The sequence below is a fragment of the Schistocerca serialis genome, chromosome 9 (genome assembly GCF_023864345.2).
Source record: "Schistocerca serialis cubense isolate TAMUIC-IGC-003099 chromosome 9, iqSchSeri2.2, whole genome shotgun sequence".
Classification (NCBI taxonomy): Eukaryota; Metazoa; Arthropoda; class Insecta; order Orthoptera; family Acrididae; genus Schistocerca; species Schistocerca serialis.
In genome coordinates, this window is record NC_064646.1 from 473,821,365 (window position 1) to 473,848,782 (window position 27,418).

The 27,418-nt window shown below is 42.4% G+C and overlaps 1 protein-coding gene across 1 annotated transcript in view; it reads left to right on the plus strand.

The window, feature by feature from the left end:
- The window catches only part of LOC126419720 (B-cell lymphoma 3 protein homolog), a 308,455-nt gene that overhangs the window by 198,931 nt on the left and 82,106 nt on the right, over nt 1–27,418 (plus strand). The window contains exon 4 of the mRNA XM_050086900.1: nt 17,853–17,891. Coding sequence (XP_049942857.1) covers nt 17,853–17,891 — 39 coding nt within the window. The remainder of the gene's footprint in view (nt 1–17,852; nt 17,892–27,418) is intronic.

The following is a 27,418-nucleotide window of genomic DNA, read 5'->3' on the forward strand; positions in this document are numbered from 1 at the left end:
ACAGCTACACCAGTGAGTCCAAATCTCTGGCAGCCCAAACAGCCCCCAAAATACGGTGCGGAAACTGTTAGGATGGCTCATTCGCGAAGGACAGAGCCGGTTTCGTTTCCCAGTCGGAGATTGAGCTTCGTCCCTAATGACCTCGTCGTCGATAGATCATTAAACCCTAATCAGCCTAAACGTACAAAGTGCATGGCAGAGGTCAGAGTATCTCGGTGTGCGAAACGGTGAAAAAAGTTAATAGTATTCTTAACAGCCTGAAACTGTTGATTTATGCGCTGCATGTTCTCAGCTGAGTCTGACAGTGAGACTGAAATTAACGCCAATACCAGATTTTTATTACGATAGATGTTTGTATTATTTTGCCTAAAGTAAAGGTTGCTCGTTTTCTGACCTATGAATATGAAATGATTCCGGTTTTAGCGTAGGGATAAATCTGCGGGTTCTCAACGTAGGGATAAGTCTCCACAGTTTTGCGACAAGTTCTGGTTAACTTACTGCTCATTCGTCTCATAACAAGGAAGAAAGTACATGTTTATACAGAAATGTAAAGAAAGTAACGCGCTACGCCGTTTTGCTACTCAGCAACGATTTCGCATTTAACGGCGGCAGACAGAAAAATCACTAACAGGGAACGAGGTATTTGGAAAAAAACAGTAAGGTTCTCGTTATACACGATGAATGAAGAAGTAAACTTTTGACTGGCCCGCAAAGAATAATATTCTAACTGGAATAAATAATTCAAGCTTCTGAAACGAACAAATAGGGCCTAAGCATCTGCAGTATTATTTCTGTGCACTTAAACACTGGGGTTGAATCTTTCTGTTGCTAATTGCTGAATAAATCCTAAATATGTGATCAACAACACATGATTCCTTTCTTCTATCTTTCCTGATGTGTTTGTGTTAATATAGCTTCGTTGTATCAGTTGTTTGTATGTCCGTATTTCTCTTGGTCTCGGCAATAACTGCCTTGTATTGCACAATATCACCCTTATATGGTACAATATATTGCGCAATATTGTGAGTGAACGTAAATAAAGATCTGCAGTAGTCTCAGTATATTGCGCAAACCGTATTGACGGTTTGCAGATGGTCTATATTATTGTCCAATACTCGTGTATACGGCGACGTATCGTTCTCTAAGTAGTGTAAGTATTAACGTAAATTGTTTCAATAAAAATGTTTAGTTTTTTGCCAGACAATACCTCATTTATGATTCTGCTGATGGTAATTGTCTCCGTATTCTTTCTTCGAGGACTTATGCTTTCATAGTATTAGGATTAATTGAGTTTCAGACTTCGATTATGCACAATGCACACACATCTCCGTATTTTAAAATCATTTTTATTCGCTTTCAGACCTCCTGGCACTTGTAGATTGCATCGGAAGGGGTTCTAGAACACATAATATGGAATTTGTATACTATGTATTCAGATGAATCTTTTACACAGTCGCAAACATGCAGCGGAAAGTGGTTGAGATTCCCCAATTAAATGCTGGGCCACAGACGGTCTCGTGGCTGGTGGCCGCTTTGATACTCAGCGCACAGCTGCCAGATTTGCGCAGCAAGCAGTGCACCTAGACGAGCTCAACCCATTTCTGCTGGTCGAAAAATACCGTCACCGTATGCGTTCCTCCCTCGCTCCTGAATGAGTAGTTGCTGCATCCGAATCTTCCACGGTGCGAACCTATCTGATTAGACGGTACACGTTAATTTCCCTGGTGGTACGTAACGCGCTGTTACTGACGCAATAACTCATTTACGGCGGACCGCGTTGAGGAGAGTGGAGGTTTTTACCGTACCCTGGTGACTTAGTTGCCGAGCTCTTTGACCACAAGAGACAGGAAGTTTGACGGCAGTTGTAACCCCTTCTCGAACTGAATGGCTCATTCGGTAAGAGGATGGTCGGTTTTTGCGACGGGTCGCGCAACGTCCCACGGTACGCTTCCATAAAACTGGTTTCCTGAGCGATCGGCGCTGCTGATTAGTACTGGATACGCTTTCCGCAGTTCACTGGCGAAAAATTACTGCGATTTGATGCAGTTTCTGTTTCTTCCAAATTTTGCTTCGTATCAGAGATACATGCTGGCAGATATTTTTTGAAAGCATTTGTCTGGAGCGCAGCCTCGTATGGAAGTGAAACACGAACGGACAAGACGAGAACAGAGCTTTTGAAATGCGGTGCTACAGAATAATGCTGAACACTATGTGGTTGGATAGGATAACTAATCAGGAGGTACCGAATCACCTTGTGTAGAAAAGTAATTTTGCGGCACAACTTGCATAAACGGATCGTCAATTTGGTAATGGAGGAAATTGGGGCAAGGGGCGGGGTAACAAGTGTAGAGGGCGACGACGGCTTCTCTGGAGCAAGCAGGCTGAAATGATGGATGTAGGTTGCGTTAGTAACAGAGATAAAGCGCCTTGTATAGGCTAGTGTAGTCTTTTTGCAAAAAAAAAATGGCTCTGAGCACTATGAGACTTAACTTCTACGGTCATCAGCCCCCTGGAACTTAGGACTACTTAAACCTAACTAACCTAAGGACATCACGCACATCCATGCCCGATGCAGGATTCGAACCTGCGACCGTAGCGGTCGCGCGGTTCCAGACTATAGCGCCTAGAACCGCTCGGCCACCCCGGCCCGCAGTCTTTTTGCATCAGATCGATTTTGGGACTGAAAATCACAACAGAGGCAGAGCAAGTATCTTTGTTGAATGGGTAGAAAGATCCAATATCAAATAAACTCTCTCCTGACGTCTCAAGAAGCGTCCCATCCCCCTTTTTTCAAAGTTTTACCGTAAAGTTATTTCTTCTCCAGTTCCATTTAGTTACTCGATCTAGCCATAGAATCTTGAGCGTTCTCCACACCACATATATTGTATTTTCGCCACCCCTTCCCCCCTTCTCTCTCTCTCTCTCTCTCTCTCTCTCTGTCTGTCTGTCTGTCTGTCTCTCTCTCTCTCTCTCTCTCTCTCTCTCTCTCTCTCTCTCTCTCTCTCTCTCACACACATATGCGTGTCATATCAACCTACCAGATAATGTAGCCGAATTCTGCCACAGAACTGATTTAAAACTCCCAGATTCAACTCAGTATCACTCCATTGAGTGTCCGATTTGCCCGTCCAATCTGCAGCATTGTTTCGTAAAAGGTATTTTGAAACTTTAATTTTCCTACCTCTGTAGAGTGTGTTGTATAATGGGATTCCCTCTCAGTACTCTCGATTGTAATGCTATGTCCTTACCAAAAGAAGCTGAGCACAAGGTAAGTGTGTTGCCATGTACGTGTGCTATGTGACGCAGAGCTCTTCCCGCCCTGCTCCCCTTCCTTCCCCTGGGGCACGTGCTGAATCCCGTCCCAGTGCGTCGTGGAGTGGCGTACGTGCGCGTGGACAGGAATCTGGGCGCCAGCGTTGTCAGTTGCCGCCGCCTCTGCTCTCGGGGTCGCTTTGCTTCAAGCGGCATCGTCGGGGCTGTGCGCGGTCTCTCGACACTACTGTTGCCAAGCGTCGTCTCCCCGTCTTATACGAGGTCCGATCAAAAAACTCCGCAACTTTGCCCACAAAATTTTTCTATGCGTACCTTCTCCTTCGAAATACTCTCCACAATTGATATACCGGTCCGAACGCCATTCGCACTTCCGGAAGCAGTCTTGGTACGGCTCTTGCTGGATCGTGCGAAGCGCCATTTGGGAATTTTCTTTTATCTCGCCTGTTGTAGCAAATCTTCGTCCTTTGAACTTTGGAAATTAAAAAAAAAAATACGCACGGGTCATCTCTGGACAGTACGGATGATGAGGCAGCACAGTGATTTCGTTCTTGTGCAAGTCACGCACCAACAAGGACTTGATTGGTGGGTTGATTGGTTGATTCGGGAGAGGGAATCAAACATCGGATTAAGTAAGGATGGGCAAGGAATTCGACCGTGCCCTTTCAAAGGAACCACCCCGGCGTTTGCCTCAAGCGATTTAGGGAAATAACGCAAAACCTAAATCAGGATGGCCGTACGTCGGTTTGAATCGTCTTCCCGAATGCGAGCCCAGTGTGTTAACTTGTGCGCCACGTCGCTGGGTCCAACAGGGATGAATGTGCGGGTGTGTTATCGTGATGCAAGAGCCACGAATTGTCTCGACGTATTTCAGGCCGTTTCCTTCTCACAATTTCTCGCAGGTGTCCCAACATGTCCCTGTAGTACAGTGCTATTACAAAAGATTGAAGCGATTTCATAAATTCACTGTAGCTCCATTCATTGACATATGGTCACGACACACTACTGATACGTAGAAAAACTCATAAAGTTTTGTTCGGCTGAAGCCGCACTTCAGGTTTCCGCCGCCAGAGCGCTCGAGAGCGCAGTGAGACAAAATGGCGACAGGAACCGAGAAAGCGTATGTCGTGCTTGAAATGCACTCTCATCAGTCAGTCATAACAGTGCAACGACACTTCAGGACGAAGTTCAACAAAGATCCACCAACTGCTAACTCCATTCGGCGATGGTATGCGCAGTTTAAAACTTCTGGATGCCTCTGTAAGGGGAAATCAACGGGTCGGCCTGCAGTGAGCGAAGAAACGGTTGAACGCGTGCGGGCAAGTTTCACGCGTAGCCCGCGGAAGTCGACGAATAAAGCAAGCAGGGAGCTAAACGTACCACAGCCGACGGTTTGGAAAATCTTACGGAGAAGGCTAAAACAGAAGTCTTACCGTTTACAATTGCTACAAGCCCTGACACCCGGTGACGCTTTGAATTTTCGGCGCGGTTGCAACAGCTCATGGAAGAGGATGCGTTCAGTGCGAAACTTGTTTTCAGTGATGAAGCAACATTTTTTCTTAATGGTGAAGTGAACAGACACAATGTGCGAATCTGGGCGGTAGAGAATCCTCACGCATTCGTGCAGCAAATTCGCAATTCACCAAAAGTTAACGTGTTTTGTGCAATCTCACGGTTTAAAGTTTACGGCCCCTTTTTCTTCTGCGAAAAAAACGTTACATGACACGTGTATCTGGACATGCTCAAAAATTGGCTCATGCCACAACTGAAGACCGACAGCGCCGACTTCATCTTTCAACAGGATGGTGCTCCACCGCACTTCCATCATGATTGTTCGGCATTTCTTAAACAGGAGATTGGAAAACCGATGGATCGGTCGTGGTGGAGATGATGATCAGCAATTCATGTCATGGCCTCCACGCTCTCCCGACTTAACCCCATGCGATTTCTTTCTGTGGGGTTATGTGAAAGATTCAGTGTTTAAACCTCCTCTACCAAGAAACGTGCCAGAACTGCGAGCTCGCATCAACGATGCTTTCGAACTCATTGATGGGGACATGCTGCGCCGAGTGTGGGAGGAACTTGATTATCGGCTTGATGTCTGCCGAATCACTAAAGGGGCACATATCGAACATTTGTGAATGGCTAAAAAAACTTTTTGAGTTTTTGTATGTGTGTGCAAAGCATTGTGAAAATATCTCAAATGATAAAGCTATTGTAGAGCTGTGAAATCGCTTCAATCATTTGTAATAACACTGTACTATCGATTAACAATTTGTCCCTGTGGCGCGAAGTCGTGATGAACTAATCCTTCAAAGTGAGACAATTATTAGCATTGCTTAACGTTTGAGCTGAACTCACGAGCTTTCATTTTTTGCGTTGGAGAACCTTCCCCGACTCATTGTGAAGATTGAACCTTGGCCTCAACATCTTAACCCTAGATCCACGTCTCATCGCCAGTTATGATTCTCGTAAGGAATATCTCGTTCTCGTTTCCCCGATCAAAAGCTCATCACTGATTGCGAGACAGAAGTCTTTCTGATCAGAGACATAAAGCCGAGGGACGAACTTCGCGGCAACACGATGCATTCCAAGATGCTGTGTCAGGATTTCATGACCTGATCCAACTGGAAGGTTACATTCTTCTGCAGTTTCTCGGACAGCCTGTCTTCGATTGGCAGGCAGAATTACGTTCACGTTCCTGACATGAGCGACCTCGGCATACGTCGAAAAGCGTCCTGAACGAGAATAATCTTTAACTTCCGTCCGGCCATTGTTAAACCGCGTGAACCGTACTTAAGGCAGAGTACAGCTTAAGCACACATCACCGTAGACTTCATCCATCAGTTGGTCTGTCTCTGTAAAGGTTTTCTTGAGTTTTACCAAAATTTACTGCAGGCGCGTTCCTCCTCTAACTCTACCATCTCGTAATTCGCAAAGTGTAAGGCGCAACATTCTCCTGCCAACACCTTTGGCGCGAAATTATGAATATTCCGGAATTTTTTGAACAGGCCTTGTACAAGCGAGGCGACAGGCACTCTCTACTCGGCACATCACATTGTGGTTATTTTGAGTAGTCCAAGAGGCGTAAAGCTTTAAACATGGCTGCGTTAATTGTAATTTTCCCACTACTCGATTTATATTTTTTCTCTTCCTGTACATCGAGCAAGCAGTTAAGGAAACCAAGAAGTTTGGAAAGGAGAGGACACATAAAAACTTGTGAAGTTTGTCGATAACATTGTAATTGTGCAATAAACGTCAAAGAACGTGGAAGATAAGTGGAACGGAATGGATAGTTCTTGGAAAGAGGTTATTAAGATGAACACCACTCCAGGGTAAAACGATGTAATCAATTTAAATTAGAAATTAGATTAGGAAATGAGACGCTGAAAGATCAGTTTCGCTGTTGTGAATTATAGTGGCCAAAGAAGGGGGGGATATAAAGTGCAGAGTGGCGATGGCAAAAAAAAAAAAAAAAAAAATAAAAATAAAAATAAAGAGAGAGAAATTTTGTAACATCGAATATAATTCGGAGTCTTATTTGAACGTGTCTCTCTGCAGTTTAGCCTTTTGCTTTAAAGCCGACTCGATTCTTTGCTGCCCAGAGCTCTGAAGTTCTGTGCACGCCGCTTGATTTTTGTTCCCTGTAACATTTGAAATGAACGGTCATCTGCACAGTCGCTATGTCATCTGCACAGATGTCGACACGAGTTCGCGGTATCTCCGGTGCAATTTGATTCACAATTCCTGTTACAGGCTTCCAGGGGCTGTACGCGGGACTTGGTAAAGTAATTTTTGATAAGGAATCCGTATCCGGAAACGTACAGTTTGAATACAAAATAAGTTTGAAGATTGGGTTACTTTAAAATCTCCCGCGTCACCGAGAAGAGCGCGCCGTCGTCAGTCACTGTTGTAATTAAGCCGTCACATGCAATTTTTGTCCGATTAGAACGTTCGGAATTACGTTAGGAGGTTTGACTGTTGTGCTCAAAGGACGCGCCGCATTATCCTTCGTCATATAGAAGAGTTTTCAACGACGAGTTCTCGAAACAAAGTCCATGGCAACAGCTGCTGTACAGCACACTGTTCAGAGCTCAGCTGTGTACTAATCGTGAAGCGGGATATTTGAAAATGATCTCATCTTGAACCTTAACGTTACATTTCCAGACATGGGTCTGAGATCAAAACTTTGTCTACAGAGTCCCTTTCTCAACCTCTGGAAGAGTGTAACACATCGGTGGAGAGGTAGTTCGCCAGTCGCTCACCGAAGGTGCGTCCTCGGAGTTTGCCATTAGTTTGACGAACGCCCCTGAGATACCACCACATTCGTGTAGTTGATGGCATACGCCATCAAAAGCATCCAGAAGGGCGATGTAAGAATATCCTCCCCGCTTGAACGCTAAATAAGCTCCACCGTGTCTCTTGAGTGTTGATCGTACGTAGCCACGTTCGTGGGGCGGATAACATAGATATAGCGCCGTTCCCCTCTTCTCCTGATGTCACAGGAAGAGGGGGTCACCCTTTTATCAGTTTCCGCCGCATCAAGGTGGCAGGAGGCAAGGCGCATCCGCCAGTGAATGAGCGCCGGCTGGCAGTGGGGAGCCGGGGGGCGTGGCCTTCCGCGTCGACGAACTTGCAGCTCGGTCGGCGCGTCACTCTAGGCACAGGGCGGGAGGCATCTGGCGCCCTGTCCGCATCTTAAGAACAAACCTGAGATTAAACAAACACAAACGCGATGATTGGTCAGAAGCCGTAGCCCTCGCACCACTGGTGGTGTTCCGCCCTTGGAAGTAGGTCCATATTATGTATCAGCTATCAATTTTAACACATTCTGATGTATTAACAACCATCAACATTTTTCTTAATCATACTTTAGCTACGTAATTTTCATTTCAAAAATCGTGTAGTCACAGCTTCTGTAGGCGCTACGTGTGCTCTGGTTGTCTCGCAGTTCATATGTACCGTAGAAATGGATGAGACCGCTTCCTACTTGGTAGTGAAACACGCGCGCGGAACACCGTTAATGGCTAGGAACACGTTGCTGTTATTGTTTTTTGCAAGATTACAGACGGAAAAAACAGCTTTTACGGTTTTTGAGAATATGTTACAAATGTAATGATGAGTATTTTAATTATCTTCGTAGTAGCGTGGTAGATGTATAAACGAGGAATAACAAGACATTTAAGCTGCCAAACGTACGAAACTTTGTGACGCGTCACTGCCGAATGATGGCGAAATGCAGAACACCACCATGCATTTTTTTCCTTCTGTTTAAAAATGAAACGACCTTCAAAGCTATATTATTCTCTGCTCATCGGTTTTTACATATCTACTGCAACTGTTCACATCATTGCAGATTAGTTGGTTCACTTGCCTGGCCCGTACTGTCCAAGTTAAATGCGCCGGAAAAGCTGTTGCCCCGTATTATCGCTGAGTCGATGTAACGCACAGCATAAAACGTATCCTCATTACCGTACTTGCCTGTACTCAGCTTGATTTTCTCTCCACGTGAAACTAAATCCAATCAGGTTCCAGCGAACGCGGAAGAATACATAGTGTAACGTTTACATGATGTTTATTCTTACGATGAACGGAATACAGCTAAGGGGGGCACGCTTCCTCTCCACTGTAAGCAGCCAAGAGCCGAAACGATGTAGTGGCAACAACACACAGCAACCGAAGTCGTCGTCTTATATTTGGTCGCACGAGGGCTCTTAGTCGTCTGTGGACGGGTGAAACTAACCGGCAAATGGAAACCGCGTCGTAATAGTGCAAGGATACAGAGCTCTGAACCTGTCTTCTAATCAATTACACGCGCGCGCTCATGTGCGTCTGTAGTGTAACAATTTCTACAAGGATATGAAATGTGGAATGGATAGCTTCAGTTGTAGGTAAAGCAGGTGGCTAACTTCGGTTCAATGGTAGAAAACTAAAGAAATGTGTTTGGGATAGAAATGAGACTGCGTTAAAAACACGGATATTAACGACACACTACAAGAATGCAAACTCCTTGTAGATAAAACTTAGAGCAGGACCGTGAATTTGTTCAAAAATATTTCCTAAGTCCAAAAGTACGCATCTGAGTCGAAATATCAGTTTAAACAACAAAAAAATGGTTCAGATGGCTCTGAGCACTATGGGACTTAACTTCTCAGGTCATCAGTCCCCTAGAACTTAGAACTACTTAAACCTAACTTACCGAAGGACATCACAAACATCCATGCCCGAGGCAGGATTCGAACCTGCGACTGTAGCGGTCGCGCGGTTCCAGACTGTAGCGCCTAGAACCGCTCGAAACAACGAATGTGACATTTTTTAATAACGTGTATCTAGAAGTTGATGGAATATAGGTAAGAATCTTTGTCCAGGCCTAGTAGATGCACAGAACAAAGTTCTAAACCAATAATTTGGTTCACAGTGTATTCCAAATGGATTATGTACGAAGACTGGTTTGGCGCAGCTCTATTCTGTGCTAACCACCTCATCCTCGCACAACTTTCACAATCTACCGCCATTTCAAGCTGCCTACTGTAATCGAACACTGGTATACCTCTACGTTTTTTACCGATTGCCTAATGCCTCACAGTGTCTCCACCAACCCCTGCCTTTTCTCAGGTTGTGCCACAAAATATTTTTCCCCCTATTCAATTTAGCACCTCCTTATTAGATATTCGTACTACCATTATAATCTTCAACATTCTTTTGTAACACCACATTTCAAAACCATCTACTCTCTTCTTCTCGACAATGCTTATTATCCGCATTAGCTTTAATGCAAAAGCCAAGCTGTCGTATCCACCTCAAGACGGCTACGAAACTTTTGGGAGGTGGGATGTCAAGCGGGACAACTTGGAGCAGGAAAGGCACCACAGGACATTTTAATTTCCAAATAAATTCACAAAACTTTGTCAGCATGACCAGAAGGATTCAGGATTCACACTTATAGCAGTGGAAATTCAGAAACATAACAAAATGAATATTTTTACATGTGAAATTCCATCATTTCACTTACTATTGGCTGCGTTTGTTCCTTAGGTACACTTTTCTTCATAAGTAAGAGAGAATCTTTGATGAATTTTGCACAGCATACAAACCATACTTACAATTGTATGAAATTCTGGAATTCATTTAATTTATGAAAAGATGAATGAGCTGTTACATTTTAAACTTCATGTTTACAAAATACTCAAATTCTATAGTTAATTATCTCAATTTTTACCACAGTTCTTAATAGTTTTGGAAAATTCTGGATTTTCTTGCACTTGTAGGTATGGTTTGTATGCTGTGCAAAATTCATAGACGAATCTCTCTTACTTATGAAGAAAAATGTACGTGTAGCAACAAACGCAGCCAAATAGTAAGTAAAAAAATAATGAAATTTCACGTGTAAAAAAAAAAAATTGTTATCTTTTGAACTTCCACTGTTATGTGTGCGACTCCTGAACCCTTCCTGATCATGCTGACAAAGTTTGATGAATTTATTTGTATAAGTACAGACAGTGGACATTGAAATGTCCTGTGGTGCCTCTCCTGCTCCAAGTCTGCCCGTTTGACGACCTACCCCCCCTTAAACTCTTCACTGCAGACGTACGATAAACTACCTCAGCGAAATACTGCTTAATTACTATACTTTCTCTGGATCTCAGCGAAGTACTTCGGGTAACAGTCGATCCAGGACTTACTTTGAGACTACATATTCAACATCCTTCGTGTAAAACTTCACAAAGCCGCACCATTCATTCGTCTCATTATGGACGGTTTGCCCAGTCTGGAGAAATTCACTCGAAATCGACATTCACAAGGAGCAAAAAACTGCAAGAAAACACACTTCGTGGTGTCTTTCACGCCTTACGGCATTCCCTGCGACATACTCACACGACGCAGCAGAAGAATCTGCAGTTGTAGAGAGATTATGCAAGTTAGCTGCGAACTTGTACAGATAAGTCGTGGGTTTGTTTAACCCGCTCATCAACCAGATAGGACAGACCAGCGAATATGAAGACCACTACAAAAGGCCATTGACACTCCTGAAGCTGTAACAGCTACGCCACCTGAAGAGAACCACACAGAAACCACAATGAGCAGATTAACAGGATAAACCCTGCAGGCTTGTCACTAGGCTACATTCAGGTACTCACGTCATCAGAGTCTGCCGCATCTTCTCCGCACGTTACACCGTCGGAGATTTCGCGGCGTAAGTTTCCATACGACTCTCCGGCGGTCTAGCCATAATGTTGCAACTAACGAGATAAAAATCTGCCAAGGTAATTATTCGGGCCCAGAATACAGTGGCAAGACAGCATGATATGAGAGCTCGTGAAATTCTCCAAACACTGCGTTAGTGATGTTTATTACGAAATTCTTTTATTTTATTTTAGTAGCTGCGGGTCACACAAATTGTATCTTAACCGGTGTCGGCATCTTAGTCATCAAGTGAGTTTTGCCAAAGTGTTTCAGTAGACTTGACTGTGACAATTATTAATATCAAATCAAGATTACAGTAACCAGTCATGTGTATTGTTTTCCCATCACCGATTTGATTTATGTATAATTAATAAAGAATAGGCGATTTATATGTACCAATTTTTGTGGAAAACCTGTGGCGCTGCCTGGTTGCAGGAAGCAAACAAAATATTGTAGGGACAAGGCTAAAATTTATATGGTTTGTGTTATTGTATAGGGTACAGTAATGTCATTGTAAACAAATTTCAGTGGACATTGCTGCTTTTCATTTCATTAACTTGCTTCAGAAATGTCGGTGACTGCTAGACAAAAATATGTAAACGCCACGGAAATGCATGTCTGAAGATAAATGAAGACTCTAGCCGAGCCTGTAGGCTGAGCTGTTGTAGTTGACCAGGAACAACACGTTTACAGTGTTCTCAGTACGGTGTGTAAGTCGCGGTCAGAACAGTGCTTTTTGTAGTTGTGAGCACTTTATGTCGGGGCTAACCGAATTCGAAAGTGGACAAATTGTAGGTGCTAATATGGTGTTAGCTGTTTCAAGAGGTACCCTATCGAAGATTTATACCGCAAACAAGGAAAGCGGAAGATCGTCATATGCTAAGTAACAACGCAGAATAAAGTGTTTGTTGAGTGCTCGTGAGGGACGGTGATTGAAGAGAATTGCGACAAAAAGTAAGAGGATGGCAGCTGCAAAAGTCACTGCAGAAGGGAATTTCGCACTCGGAAACCCTGTCAGAACCAAAACAGAAAGGGTGCTCCATAAGCTGGAAATTGCGTGAAGAGCTGCAATTCCAGAATTACTCACCAGTGACGCAAATCCCCGTAACAGGAAAATGTGTGCTTAAGTTGTAAAACGTGGACTGGAGCAATCGGAGAAAGTCGTTTGGTTGGACGAGTTTGTTTCACACTATCTCCAGAGTGGCAGCGTTTACGTCCCAAGATTGACGCACGGGGAGGTTTGGTGGTGATTTGCATACATATATACCGTGGTATTCCCAGGGCCCCATGATTACACTGTGAGGTCGCATTACTATCAAGTATTATGTGATTAGTTTGGCCGATCAGCTAAATCCCATGTTCCCATTTGGTGCCCGATGGTGGTGCTGCATTCCAAGACGACAGGGTCACTGTTGACACAGCCCGCGCCACCGAGAACCGGTTTTGTGTGCACAGGAATGAACTGCCCCTTCTCCCCTGGTCACCATAATCACCACAACTCAATATCATTGAGCTCTTGTGGTTTACATTGGAGACAAGGTTTCGTGATCGCTATCCATCTCAATCATCGGCACCTGGACTGTGAACTCGCCTGTGGCTCTTCACCTGATTTGCTTCGATGACCAATGAATCCGCAGTTACATTTACGCTCGGCCTCCTGTGGAAATCTAAAATTAGCTGGCACGGAGGACACGGACGAGGACTGCAGGTAGGGGGCGCTGTGTGGACATGTGAGACGGCTGGGGAGCGAGGCGACGTAATCCGCACACCGTATCTGGCTGGCGCAGTGGTTAACGCAGCAGTGTAGTAATCAGGAGATTTTTGGTTCGAGTCCAGGTCTGGCACTCGTCGCCGCTGATTTCGCACAAGATCCCGACGCAAGTGACATCGTTACCTCCCTTTTCTTTCCTCTCGCCCTCACCCTTCTCCCTTTAATTTACGTAGTATTCTGCTTTGGACTGGACAGTAATTATCAGTAGTAATGATACTTAGGCTGCACCAAAATAAGTCGTCCGTCATTATACAATTTACTAACATACTGTGAGACGTAGGCTAAGAATCATTCCATGGCTCATTGAAAATTACTAAGCTTAACCGGAATAGTCACGGAAATATTTACAGAACTTTTGAGTGTAGTGAAATTTATTTTTCGAAGGTTTCCTCCCATCTTCCCTACGGTCCCAAATATACAAACCTGTTTTGAGGTGAACGCATGCAGCATCACCTTCATGCATATTAAACGAATCTTAAATATTTTCAGCCTTGTGACACAGATTACGAGAAAGCTTTCAACTCGTTTTCAGCAAATTTTCTTACGCTGAAAATGAATCCCTGACAAAACCGTCATTATTCTGTACTCATTGCACCATTCTTAAATTTGCTGCACGGCTTGCAGATTATTGGTTGTACTATATCCACTTCTACAACCGGCTTGTTCCTTTGACTGCTTAAATTCAATGCTATTTGTTTACGGTTCGTGATAAATAGTGAATAGAGAGGATTTTGATAGATCTTTAGCTTTTTATCTCTCTCCTTTCTTGTCAAAAAGTAGTAGTACAGCACTGTTCCAGTTTTCTTTTCCGCGAATACCGTTGAGAGTTCCTTTTGCAGTGCTTTCCGTTTGATTTTAAACCATTTCTACTGAAAAAGCCTCATCTCCAGACGCACTTCATTTCTTCATACACAAAATCTAGAACTACTTGCGGAATGTCAATTTCTCATTATTAACAGCCTACGTTTTAGATTAATCTTTCTACACGTTTGTGTTTTCAATAAGTTACAGTGCCAAATGCCGTCTTAACTGATGAACTGTGATATCTATACTACATTATATTCTGTTTTCTTCATACTCTTATTGTTCTCAGCTGTTATTCTTCCCTAATTTTTATTGTTTCTTCACACGTTCTTTTGAAGACATATCCAAATTGTTGCTGGTTGGGACTTGTACCCAATTTCTCCCACGCTTCACTTAGTGGCTCACTTTTAAGGAAGCTGAAATAGTCTGTGGATGATTTTTATTGCCTCTTTATTTAAGGGTAGTTTCCACCACTTCCTCCGCACCTTATTTGCTGCGATCACTATTTCGGATGTAAATGTAATGATTTGTGTTATCAGGATATCTCGATACTGGGAGATTATTCTGTACAATTCCCTAGAGATGGCTTACACCTTATTGGAAGGAACAGTGGAATATTGTGTCTTGTACGTGACGAGTTTATTACGAAAGAGAGAAAGATGAGGGTTTAACGACAAGCTCTGATCGAATAGGCATGCGGCAGAAGTCGGCCGTATACTTCTCTGAAGCGACCTCCGTGACATCCGCCTCAAGGGATTTAGGAAAACCATCGTATGTCAAAACTAACTGAAAAAGGCCCGCATTGCTTGGTCGCTTTTTCCATTTATTTTCCGAGTTGGAAAAAAATTGTGCAGTAAATTATCTCATCCGTCTGTCGTCTAACTTGTTCAAACTATTATGTTATGCTGTGTATTAGGTGTTGTGCTCTTAGATGCGGAGATGAATGAGTTTTGCGGTTGTTCACTACGCGAAACCCGACTCTTCCCCAATATTAGAATATTTGCCCTTGCGCTTTATTGGTAGACATACTGTGCGCTTATCTTAGCGGTAAGTGGAACCTTTCAAAGCTGAAGGGTAAGTTAAGGTTGCCAACCGTCCCGATGTATCGGGTCCGCCACCGTTATGGACGTTCTTGTTCAGACATCACTACAAAACCCAATTTCGTCCCAATTTTGCAAATTGCTGTTACGAACTTAGCTCAAGTACAGTAGTAACATCATCAACATGTAAATGCAGCCTCTGTTAGTTTTATTTATGTCAACAAATTCATGTTGAGAAGGTCGTCTTACAGATGTTGTATGTCGCGTATCCTGCATCGACGATGATACAGCCACATTCTAGATCTAGCGCCATCACCAGACGTATCCAGTAGTACGGGGCTGGAACTATGTAAGCAGCGCCACGCGGAAGACTCGGGCAGTTCCCATTTGAACAGCGATCTGATAAGACTATTCTTCCAAAACGTAATACGAACAATGGATGCAAGTAATGTTTGGAGTGTAAACTGCGGATATATATGGCGTCAAGTGTGCAGTGACGTGTACTTCGATGACTGAATTGTTATTGTCTACTGTTGACTTATCTTGTCATAACTTGCATTGTAATTGTGTCAGAGACAGCAAAGGACCTGGAAGAGCAGCTGAACGGAATGGACAGTGTCTTGGAAGGACGATATAAGATGAACATCAACAAAAGCAAAATGAGGATAATGGAATGTATTAAATCGGGTGATGCTGCGGGAATTAGATTAAGAAATGAGACGCTTAAAGTAGTAAATGAGTTTTGCTGTTTGGGGAGCAAAATAACTGATGATGGTCGAAGTAGAGACGATATAAAATGTAGACTGGCAATGGCAAGGAAAGCGTTTTTGAAGAAAAGAAATTTGTTAACATCGAGTATAGATTTAAGTGTCAGGAAGTCGTTTCTGAAAGTATTTGTATGGAGTGTAGCCAAGTATGGAAGTGAAACATGGACGATAAATAGTTTGGACAAGAAGAGAATAGAAGATTTCTAAATGTGGTGCCACAGAAGAATGCTGAAGATTAGATGGTTAGATCACATAACTAATGAGGAGGTATTGAATAGAATTGGAGAGAAGAGGAGTTTGTGCCACAGCTTGACTAGAAGAAGGGATCGGTTGGTAGGGCATATTCTGAGGCATCAAGGGATCACCAATTAAAGAATTGGAGGGCAGCGTGGAGGGTAAAAATCGTAGAGGGAGACCAAGAGATGAATACACGAAGCAGATTCAGAAGGATGTAGGTTGCAGTAGGTGCTGGGAGATGAAGAAGCTTGCACAGGATAGAGTAGCATGGAGAGCTGCATCAAACCAATCTCTGGACTGAAGACCACAACTACTACTTACGAAAATGCATAAGGATGGAAAGAGATAGTGTCACTTGTAGGGTGATTGCACAAAAGAAAGGTCTTCTATCAAGAAAGGACGTACGGATAATTGTGAGAGATTTGCATCTGTTTCATCTCAGTAAGTCATGGAAGTAAGGCAGATGTGAGGCATCTTATTCCTACTAAGAATCATTCTAATAGATTCGGGGGAGCATCGACATCGAAGTCTATTTCTACATTCATGATTAAAGAAGATCCCCAGGAAAAAATTGCTCGTAGCTGCTCCAGAACTAACAACAGCTTACAAAGTTGTCAAGCACCATAAGATTGCACCGTAAAACTTAATGCCGCGCTGTATCCTGACTCTAAAGTCGCCGCAAAGCAGTCTACAGACAGGAACAAAATATTCTCTTACCACACTCCGTGTCCGAATTCATAAAACAATTGAAAGAAGTTCCATTTTGCGGCATAGGCAGAGACACATCGAACCATAAAGTTGAAAAGGAAGTTTCCTTTAGTTGTTCAATACTTACCTGAAACTGACGGAATGCAACAGAAATTGTTGAAGTTTGATTCGCTGAATAACGAAACATCGGAGACAATTGAAAAGATCTATGTAGGCACTTTTAAGATAACTTTAAATTCCATTAAATAAATTAATCACTTTTTGTAGAGTCAGTAGTAATTCAAATACCAACATCGGAGCCCTTCATTGACGCGGCCAGTGGGACATTCGAAAACATTCAGGAATATTCCTAAAAACTTTAAAACGATCTCGAGTCTTTCCCTCGAGAAAAAGAATACACTGATGCAAGAGCGAAAGGGACGTCCTTTTTACCTTACATTGATTTATTGATTTATCGAAATATTAGCTGTTGCTTAGTTCTAACGGTCTCGGTAAGTGAGGAGAGGAGAAGACCATTACAGAATAGTTTAGTTAAATAATTAGAGATTCGAGGAAAAATATACTTAATATTGCGCAAAAAAGTCATAATGTATAAGAGGTTTCTATAGAATGAATTGTGAAGTGCATCATTTTACTGTTTCTGAACTACTATTACTGAATCCGCTTTGAATTACATGATCCACTTTGAATTACATGTTGGGTAATACTTTGCGTTCTTCAGAAGTGTCGCTTAAACAGAAACGCAATGGAGATCCGTAAAACATTTCCATAGTTGTCACTTTTAGGTGTTGACTCGTTCGAGTGCTACAAGATTTGTACAAATGGATTATTGATTGGAGCGTGTTATCTGAACAATGAGTTAATACCTAACATCACAATATTAGGTATTCCCAACACAAATAACATAACGGGAGGATTGTTCAGCGGTCACGTGGAAGAGTCGTGGCCGGCTGACTCGCCACGATGTTGTCGCTGCCGGCCAACAATGTTGTCTGCTCGGCGCATCTTCCATTGTTGTGCAGGTCCTGACAGGATCCATTCGTTGCTCAAGTCTACCTTTTCTTTTTCCAGATTACCCCGCGCTGTGGGACAGCGACAACGTTGTTATCCGTAAGTGCTATTTATTTTTCGTTTCATACTTATTTTTCTTCTTTGCTAATTTTTTGTTGACGCAGCTCAAAACATTCTAAAGCAGGAATCAGCTAGAATAAAACTGTTACTTCAATATTTAGTTATACTTTTTGCAGTTATTTTGTTCTGTCCGTAAACCTAAATGGTTTCAGCGAAATTGGGCATTGTTTTGCTGGAAGCTCGATCGCACTGGTCTTTTCACAAAAATATTCGTGAAAAAAGAAGTGTTTCTAGAAAATTTTCCACTGCGAAGCAGTCTCGCTTTGATTGGACTATGCTACGTGAAATACTGTACGTATGACTAGGCTTATGTTGTCTCGTCAACATTTTTTAGCTTTTGCTTAACTTCTCTTGACACTTTCTCTGCTCTAGTTTTTATATGGGAAAGAGGTAGGACAAACTATTAAATGTGTTATTGCCTTAATTATAAGTAGTTCAGAGCTTGTTATAAACCGAATCAATGTTCTTCGCATTTATTATTCCAAACACAGGTGTATATGTATTTTAATGTGAAATGGATTACTATTTTTGGTGCGTGTTTCCACTTGACTCGAAATGTAGTAACTTGCATGGTGCGCTTTGCGTGTGGATTTCGTCAAAAACTCAAGTGTGCTCCCCCCTCACAACATATTACCAAGAGACGTAACGCTACTGAACTAAACTGAATTTTGGTGTTGAGCTACCGAAAGCATAAAGTAGGACTGCTGTTCGTGCTGTGAAAAACATGATCGGCGGCCTTCGTCTGATTCTACAAGTAATACTGACCACGTGAAGAAGCAGTTGTAAAGGTAATGAAGATGCTCTCTTGTGTTAGTGCTGGTAAGTGGCGTGTACGTAATCCGCAGTAATCAACGCCTGGCTTGATTTTAATTATTTAGTTAAACATCAGTCGAGGTATTGGGGCCAATGACAAAGGTCGATGCATATGATATATTTGATGCCTCAAGGAAGGCTAGTGACCAGCATAGAACGAACCCCTGGCTCAGTTGAAATGAGGACTGGGTCGGTGTGGGCATTATGAAATAAGTCATCCCTATATTCAGTTAAATTAATTTAGGGAAACCAAAGAGAACCTAATTGGTAACTGGACGGGGATGTGAAACTTTCTGCTTCCAAATATCGATTCCAATGCATTGTCTACCGCACCTATACACATGTGCCAAAAGATTATTGTTATTTTATATAAAACTCAATATGAATTAATTTGTTCGCTCGTTCCATTAAACACTGTTCAAAAGTGAGTAAGTAATCTGTTCGCTGTATTCTCATGCGGTGCAAAGATAATTAATTTTTCAACTTGTAATACTGTATTTTAAATTATGTCTACTCTGAGTTGCGCCGCAGAGATTAATAGGAGCAACAATGCTTTCGTAATGCCTCTGGTACCGTGGGAAGTCTTACGTTACAAATGGACGAACTTGTTTCCTTACAACATTAAATAACGTACTGGTACTGCACATTACCTTACGTTTCAGTGTAAAACTATAATTTGTTGTAGAAGAAAACGCTGATTCGAACAAATCATCCCGCATTTAACTAATTAGGTAGGTATGCCTTGTGTGCTAATGAAACAGTTTGTGGTATGCGTCTTCTTGAAAATGTACAGTTAGAGAAATAGAAAGAATTGTCAGTTCGTCAATATCTGTTTGACAAACATACAGAAATTTGTTGAGTTGACTGGATCTGTGGTGGCTGTGAGGCAGTGGATCAATAAAAGATGTAAACACCTTTTTTAAACAATTTTTTCTTACAGTAAGCTGCTGCTATTTTTTAAAATAGCTGTACTGCATTGCGTCGATGCGTCTAGTGAAGTGAAGTGACAGAAATTAGGCTTGGGTAGTATTATGTTATTGTGAGCATATGGACTCTGTGCACTGTTTAATTATCGAGGCGTAGTATTAATATGGAATATGTAAGCATGATAGATAGATTCTGGGCAAGTCTGTTAATTTAATCGTATACAAGACCGTAGAATTTTTCGGAGTCTGTATCAGATGGATGCGCTGCCAGGATTGTATCGTGTGAGATTCGCCAAAGTGAAAACGCTACACAAACGCTCAGGAAATACGTCGTCTTTGCGGCTAATTGGAAGGTGTTTCTTTGCTTTGCATTTTCACTGACGATTTTGCGAGATCATTTTCACATGTATGTCACGATGGAGCTGTGGTTATTATCTACAGGCAGGATGTCCTATACTTAACATTCAGTAGCTTAATTCACATATGTTGGCGTACATTGTGCCTTTCACAATTGGTTTTTACAGGTTGATAAACGAGTAAAAATACTAATTATATTTATGGATTCCTACCTGACGTCTCGGTAGAACAATGACGTATTTAAGGCTGGAAAACGGACAGACTGCTTTTTCGTTCTATTAGTTTATTTCGATTCGATTTTTAGCTTATTCATATTGGGCCATCGACAGGAAACAACTGACTAGCATCCACAAGAGAGACTAGTGTGAAGGAAACCAAACATTAGAAACAAATACACTGTCAGCACGCACAGAATCTGTGGTCATGACATTGAGTAATGTCAAATAGAGCAATCATCACTCATGTTAAGTCGCACCGTTAAGCTAGAATTTATAAGTGGTTAATATCAAAACACATACATAATCAAAACACCAAATACTAAATATCCATCTTGTATGCACCTGTATTACTTAACCGTTGAAACTGTGAACGGCCACGATCTTACGGCTTCCAGGAGGAACAAAATAAATTTGATTTTCAGTATTTCATATAATTAATGGTTGAATTTAAAACGCTGCCGTAATCAGCTCTCATCAGATGTAATCGTACGTTAAACGTTTAACGCAAGTCAAGTATTAAAGTTAGAAACAATGTACGTGTACGCTCTTGGCTGCGTAAGTGACGGTTTGCAAATTACTATGTACTACGGTCATGCACTATTTGTGAACGAGAGCACTTCGCGGCATCCAACAAACGTTACATATAATTTCATGTCATATCGAAACTTTTTCTCGCTGGCACTATGAAATAACGAAAAGAAAAAGTTTGACGCTTACTTTATTTTTGCTGTTGCGCTATGAAACTTGAGCATCAGGCATGACGTTTTTATTTATTAGCACTATCCAGAACACATTTTGCAGACAATATGTACGTATGTCACTGATTGTACCTGCAAAAGTAAATCATTGTGTGACACACAGTTCGGGAGATATCATAAACTTTGAGATGCGAGAAAAACTATATTTTCTTAAAACTGTCCGTGAGTTACGCATACTGTACTTACGCAATTTTTCATTACGAGAGTACATAGCTATTTCCAACAAACTTTAAACATAAATTTAAGCTACTTCTAAAATACTACGGTATATTAATAATTTCTTCTAAAATTTTTCTCGCTTGTAGCCACACACAAAATTAGGGTTTTGAGTCTTCAGCCATAAATGCTTTACATGCTTAACGTCAAGTATTTAACTCATTAACTTATTAGCTCATTTGTAAATTAGTCAGGCGTTTTTGAAGCTAATTTGTACATGGGCGTTTGTTTCTTCAAGATGTCGTAGGTGGGGGCGGGCATGGGAGGAGGAGTTACTGGTACGAATGTAATACTATAAAGGCAGTAGGAAAAATCGAAGTGCGGTATGTTACATGTCAAATGTTCATGCAAATTTCAAGAATAAGTGCAGAACCGTGACTTAATTTCGGCTGGAACTCGAAGGAACAAGTCGGCACCGGTAATTAAAATAATACGCCTGTATTAAATTGCAATGTAACTATAATTTGTCGCTGCGCCTGCACCAGAGAACGTGACAATGGATGATCAGTGTTCTATGATGATGAGGATGGGCCAGGTACTGTGTGTGTGTGTGTGTGTGTGTGTGTGTGTGTGTGTGTGTGTGTGTGTGTGTGTGCGCGCGCGCGCGCGCCTGCACCAGAGAACGTGACAATGGATGATCAGTGTTCTAAGATGATGAGGATGGGCCAGGTACTGTGTGTGTGTGTGTGTGTGTGTGTGTGTGTGTGTGTGCGCGCGCGCGCGCCTGCACCAGAGAACGTGACAATGGATGATCAGTGTTCTATGATGATGAGGATGGGCCAGGTACTGTGTGTGTGTGTGTGTGTGTGTGTGTGTGTGTGTGTGTGTGCGCGCGCACACACACAGTATACCCAAGATAAGTTGAGTTTCGTTCCGGAATTGTGATCGGTACATATCGCCATTTGTTTACGACTGCCAGCAACTTTAGCGATCTATTAGCGCGACGAAGTTTCGTGTTACGTGTGTCAGTGAGAAATGAGCATCTGTATAAAGTGCTTTCATCAAATCCTTTTCCTTCTGTGATGCCATAGCTTCTGACAAATGACATTTAAAGCCTTTACTAAACATGTAACGCCGTGCCTCATGTCACATCGTGTTTTGGTTTTCCTAACTCTTCGGGAAGTCGGATTTATACATGACCTCGAGGGGCCAGGAAAATATTCGTCGCCAAATCCTTTATTAATTAATACGTTGATTAATACTGGACACCCGTTCACGTTCGCCGAGCAGTTAGCAACTGATTGAACGTGGCGGCTGGCAACGCTTGAAAGTCACGACGACTACCGACGTGTGCCGATGTATATCGAGCAGAACCAGGGGGCAAAGTGACAGTGCTACGGCCATGAAGTGTAGCATCTACGGTTCATATCAAAATTTTTGGTTTTAAGAAATTGTTGTAAAAACCTATATTTCGGAACAGTATCTTGTAGAAGAAAATGATTTCTCATTGTAAATTTCGTCACAGATGTTCAGACTTCTAAATATGTGATTTTTATGGCTAAGGGGAGGGTTGGTTCTATGCTTTAAGAGGTGCGTGGCGGCACCTAAAATTTTAGAAATTATGCACAGTGCACAATCACAATTACATTGCGATACATATGTGGAAAGCGCCACGTGAAGTCGCCTCTGGAGATGCTTCGAAGATGATAAAAGCTAAAGCCGAATATTTTCGTTCTGACAGATAACACAGTCGTACAAAATTTCTAAAATGACAGCATTGCAATCATTGACTGGCATCATTGTTTCATGTTCATTATTGGCCAGTGCACGAAAACAATCCACCCACTTTCTTCATGCATGCCAACTACCGCATGGAATGGCGTAATAGCCGAAATTGCCCAATTTTGGAAAATAAAGTACAATTACAGCTCAAGACGGAAATGTCATTTCAGAGCACAGATTCGTCTGTCAATCAGCCTTTGCCATGTCACTGATTGCGTCCCCCCCCCCTTACCCCCCCCCCCCCCCCCTCCGCCTCCCTCCCGGCGGAGGTTCGCTTCCTCCCTCGGGCGCGCGTGTGTGTGTTTTCTTAGCATAAGTTAGTTAAAGTAGTATGTATGTATATGAACCGGTGACTTCAGCAGTTTGGTCCCTTAGGAATTCACACACATTTGAACAATCAGCCTTTCACTTAATCGCAGAGACGGAATTTATACACAAGGCAGGTATTTGTTTAAAGGCTTCGTTTAAACGTATCCGACAATAAGTTGCGAAACTGTTCCGGAACTGTGCTGCCAGCCAAAGCGATTGAGCGGCGTGCAGTGACGCATTGGCGAAAAAATTCAGTTTCGGGACCATCAGACAGTTAAGACAAGAAACTGTCAGTTGTCTGTGTTTTCAGGTTACTCCGCTCACAAGGGAAACTCCGCGTATACCCCCCCCCCCTCTCTCTCTCTCTCTCTCTCTCTCTCTCTCTCTCTCTCTCTCTCTCTGATTAAGGGCGAAGAGGGCTCAGTGGAGCTGCCCGTCAAAACTGAACACAGAGCATTCATGAAAACGGGTAGATGGCGTACTGAACTGTGGAAAAAAAAAAGCAAAGTGGAAACGGTGAACGGTTCAAGGAGAAGTAGTGCAATATAGAGTAACCTGAAAGAACGACGGCGTCTTGGTTTAGTGGTCATGGTACTGGACTGTAAAGCGGGCGAACCGTATTCAAGTCTCACTCGAGACAATTTTTTCTCGTTGTTCACTGTATTCAGATTTGTTTCTGTCGTGATGTAACCTCCGTTTGCAACAGCGAGGTATAAGAAGGGATCTATAATGACAGTTGATTCCGCACACTACTGTTAGCAACCAAAAGGAAGTGGGTTTCGAATGGAACCGCAAACGTTTGATGATAAGGCGACAAGCCAGCCGAATCCTCCACCGGAGAACACGTCTAGTGTGCCATACATGGCGTTACTGACAGCACGTGTATCATATGATAGGAATATCTTATGGGTGCACCCAATTTGCACGCCTGGTGAGTAAGATATGCCTCCTTACCCATTTAGGTGTTTGTGTGAATGTGATCAGTCGTAAGGAAATTATGAAAACATAATAGTTTGTCACATAAGTTGCAACAAATGAACGCAACAGTTTCAGAATCACACAGTTTCTCTCTGCTCTGTCAAAACATATTTTTTTAAAGTTTTTGGAGTAGCATTCCGTTTTGAAAGTTTTAACTCTCGAATTCATTTGTTGTAACATAATTAACACCTTTAATTTGTTGTTTTCATTTCTGTGAAACGTCTATGTGGTATGTCGCCTGCTCTCACAATTCATGACGTCTACTTGCAACGGTAACGTATTATTACCGCAGGCCTCACTCATATGCTATAACCACTGCAGTATGACAACTGCCAAGACTACAGAAAGAGTAGAAACATGTCAGTGACCGGATGGACAGTACATAATGTTGTGGGGGAGGAAAAAAAAAGGCACGAGGTAGTCTCGAATTGCTCGGCCGCTCTAGAGTCCAACGCCGTGACCACTTATGTACGACGCCGTAGCTGTTAAGCTTGGACCTTTTTTTTATTTTGTTTACAGTTCAGTTCACCGTTTTCCTGTTTTCATGCTTGATCCATGTTCAGTTTTTGGCGGGCTATCCACTGGGCCACTAAATCTGACAGAGGGTGCTGTGTGGAGTTTCCCTTGCCAGGTGGTTGCGGGAAGTAATAATAACGATCCTAGCGGAATAAAGCGCAACATTACTGTAGTTTACACTTCTTATTGATATATATATCAGATGATTAATGATGCCGGAGTTAATGACCAAAACAGGTTATTGAAGAAATAAGATATTTATGAAGATCCAATCTGTAATTGGAAAATGTGGCGAGGTCATTATGAAGCCCACCAGAAGATGCTAACGAAATGTTGAGCTTCGTCCCGTAAATACGAAAGTCATGGAGTTACGGCGAAAATAAATAAAAAGTACAAAGCGGGAAATCTTTGATATCTGAAAATAGGGTAAAAGGAACTTCCCAGATGGGCAATACCAGGGCACAAGGACCGTGCATTCTAACGTAGAGCGTGCCGAGCTTCTGACGTCATTGCGTGGAGAAGGGTAGTAGCCTATCCTCGAATTATTCTAACTGTACGTTGAGCAAGCAGTAAAGCAAACAAAAGTGGGAATTAAAGTTGTGGGAGATGAAATAAAAACTTTCAGGTGTGTCTGCAACATAGTAATTCAGCCAGGAATAGCGAAGAGTTTGAAAGAGCAGCTGAAAGCAGCAGGTACAGTGTCGCGGAAGGAGGATATAAGACGGACATCAACAAAAGCGAAACACTTATAATGAAATGGAATCGAATTAAATCAGATGAAGAGTTTTGTTACTGGGGCAGTAGAACAACTGGTGATGCTCGAAGTAGAGAGGAAATAAAATATGGACGCAATGATAAGAAAAGCGTTTCGGAAGAAGATATATTTTTTAGCATCGAGGCGTCAGGAAGTCTTTTCTCAAAGTACTTGTATGGAGTGTAGCCAGTTATAGAAGTGAAACATGGACAATCAACACTTTATACAAGAGAACAGAAGCGTCTGAATTGTGATGCTACAGACGACTGCGAAAGATCACATGGGTACATCACATAACCAGTGAGAGGGTGCCGAATAGAACTCGGAAGAAAAGTAATTGGTGGCACAACCTGATCAGCAGAAGGGCTCGATTGATAGGACGCATTCTGAGGCATCAAGGGATCAATTTAGTACTGGATGTAAGTGTGGGTGGTAAAAATCGTACAGGGAGACCAAGAGATTAAAGACAGTAAGCAGCTACAGAAGGATGTAGGTTGCGGTAGTTAGAGATTGCCGGCCGGAGTGGCCGTGCGGTTCTAGGCGCTACAGTCTGGAGCCGAGCGACCGCTACGGTCGCAGGTTCGAATCGTGCCTCGGGTATGGATGTCCTTAGGTTAGTTAGGTTTAATTAGTTCTAAGTTCTAGGCGACTGATGACCTCAGAAGTTAAGTCGCATAGTGCTCAGAGCCATTTGAACCATTTGAACAGTTAGAGATTATGAGGCTCGCACAGGATAGAGTAGCATGGAGAGCGGCATCGAACCAGTCCTTGAACTGAAGACAACAACAACAACAGCGTGGGATAAAGCACGTTGGCGAGTCTTTCCGAACGTGCAGTGCAGTATCTAGCATGTCACATGCTATGAACGTGTGTGTGAAAGGAGACCAATAAGATGGAAGAACGCCACCTACATCAGTTGAAACCCATTTGTAATAAAGTCGTTTATAAGCACCAAAAAATTTCTGATGTCTCGAAAACTCGTCGTTAATTGCACTACTTGTTATAATAAAACGACGGGAGACGTAATATTGGTGGTTAAAGAATTCTTTAACTTGCATATAGTGAAAGCATGCCGTTTCAAGGCAATTAGATATTAAGGATCCACCTATAACGCATTGTACTTGGTAAAATATAACTAAACGTTAGTTAATATTGTATCTCCGATTACAACTTTCGGGAGATGATAGCATGTGAAGTGTGGGCGTTAATCGAGTACGGCAGACTTAGCATAATGCGAAGAGCTGCAGATTAGTAATGAAACCCATGATATGTCGCTGGTTCGTGTCCCACTGGATTCAGCCTTCTTTTTTTCCCTAACCTCTGCGTTTTCTAATAGATTCCGACATTTTATTATTAGTTTAATAGGAGAATATTTTATAATATTCGATGTTATCCAAATATAGGAGCGCTCTTTCTGATAAAGGAAACTCCCCATCGCACACTCTTCAGATTTAGTCGCAAGATGATCCAGTGGATAGCCCGCCAAAAACTGAACACAGATCCAGCATGGAAACAGGAAGGAGAAGTACTGAACTGTGGAAAAATGAAGCAAAGTAGAAACAATGAACGATCCAAGCTCAAGATGTGCAGCATTGAGCATGCTTGCGTAGCCATGGCGTCGTATTTATGTGGTTCCGGTGTTGTAATGCAGAAGGGGAGTTTCTCATTCAAATGTGTCTCGTGCCCTTTTTTTCACAAAATTGTGGCCTGTCCGTCCGGTTATTGACGTGTCTGTTCGCTGTATTCAGATTTGTACCCGTGTCGTGGTGTTAACGTTCGTTTGCAACAACGCGGCGTAAGAAAGGAACGTCCAGCCGTACGTACCTCCAATTTGTTCAACGCAAGTGCCACATGTTGTGGCTCTTGCGTTCAGTATTGAAACTATTGACTTTTGAATTTCTTTTTTTGTAACACAATCCACGCAACGTTTATTTGTTTT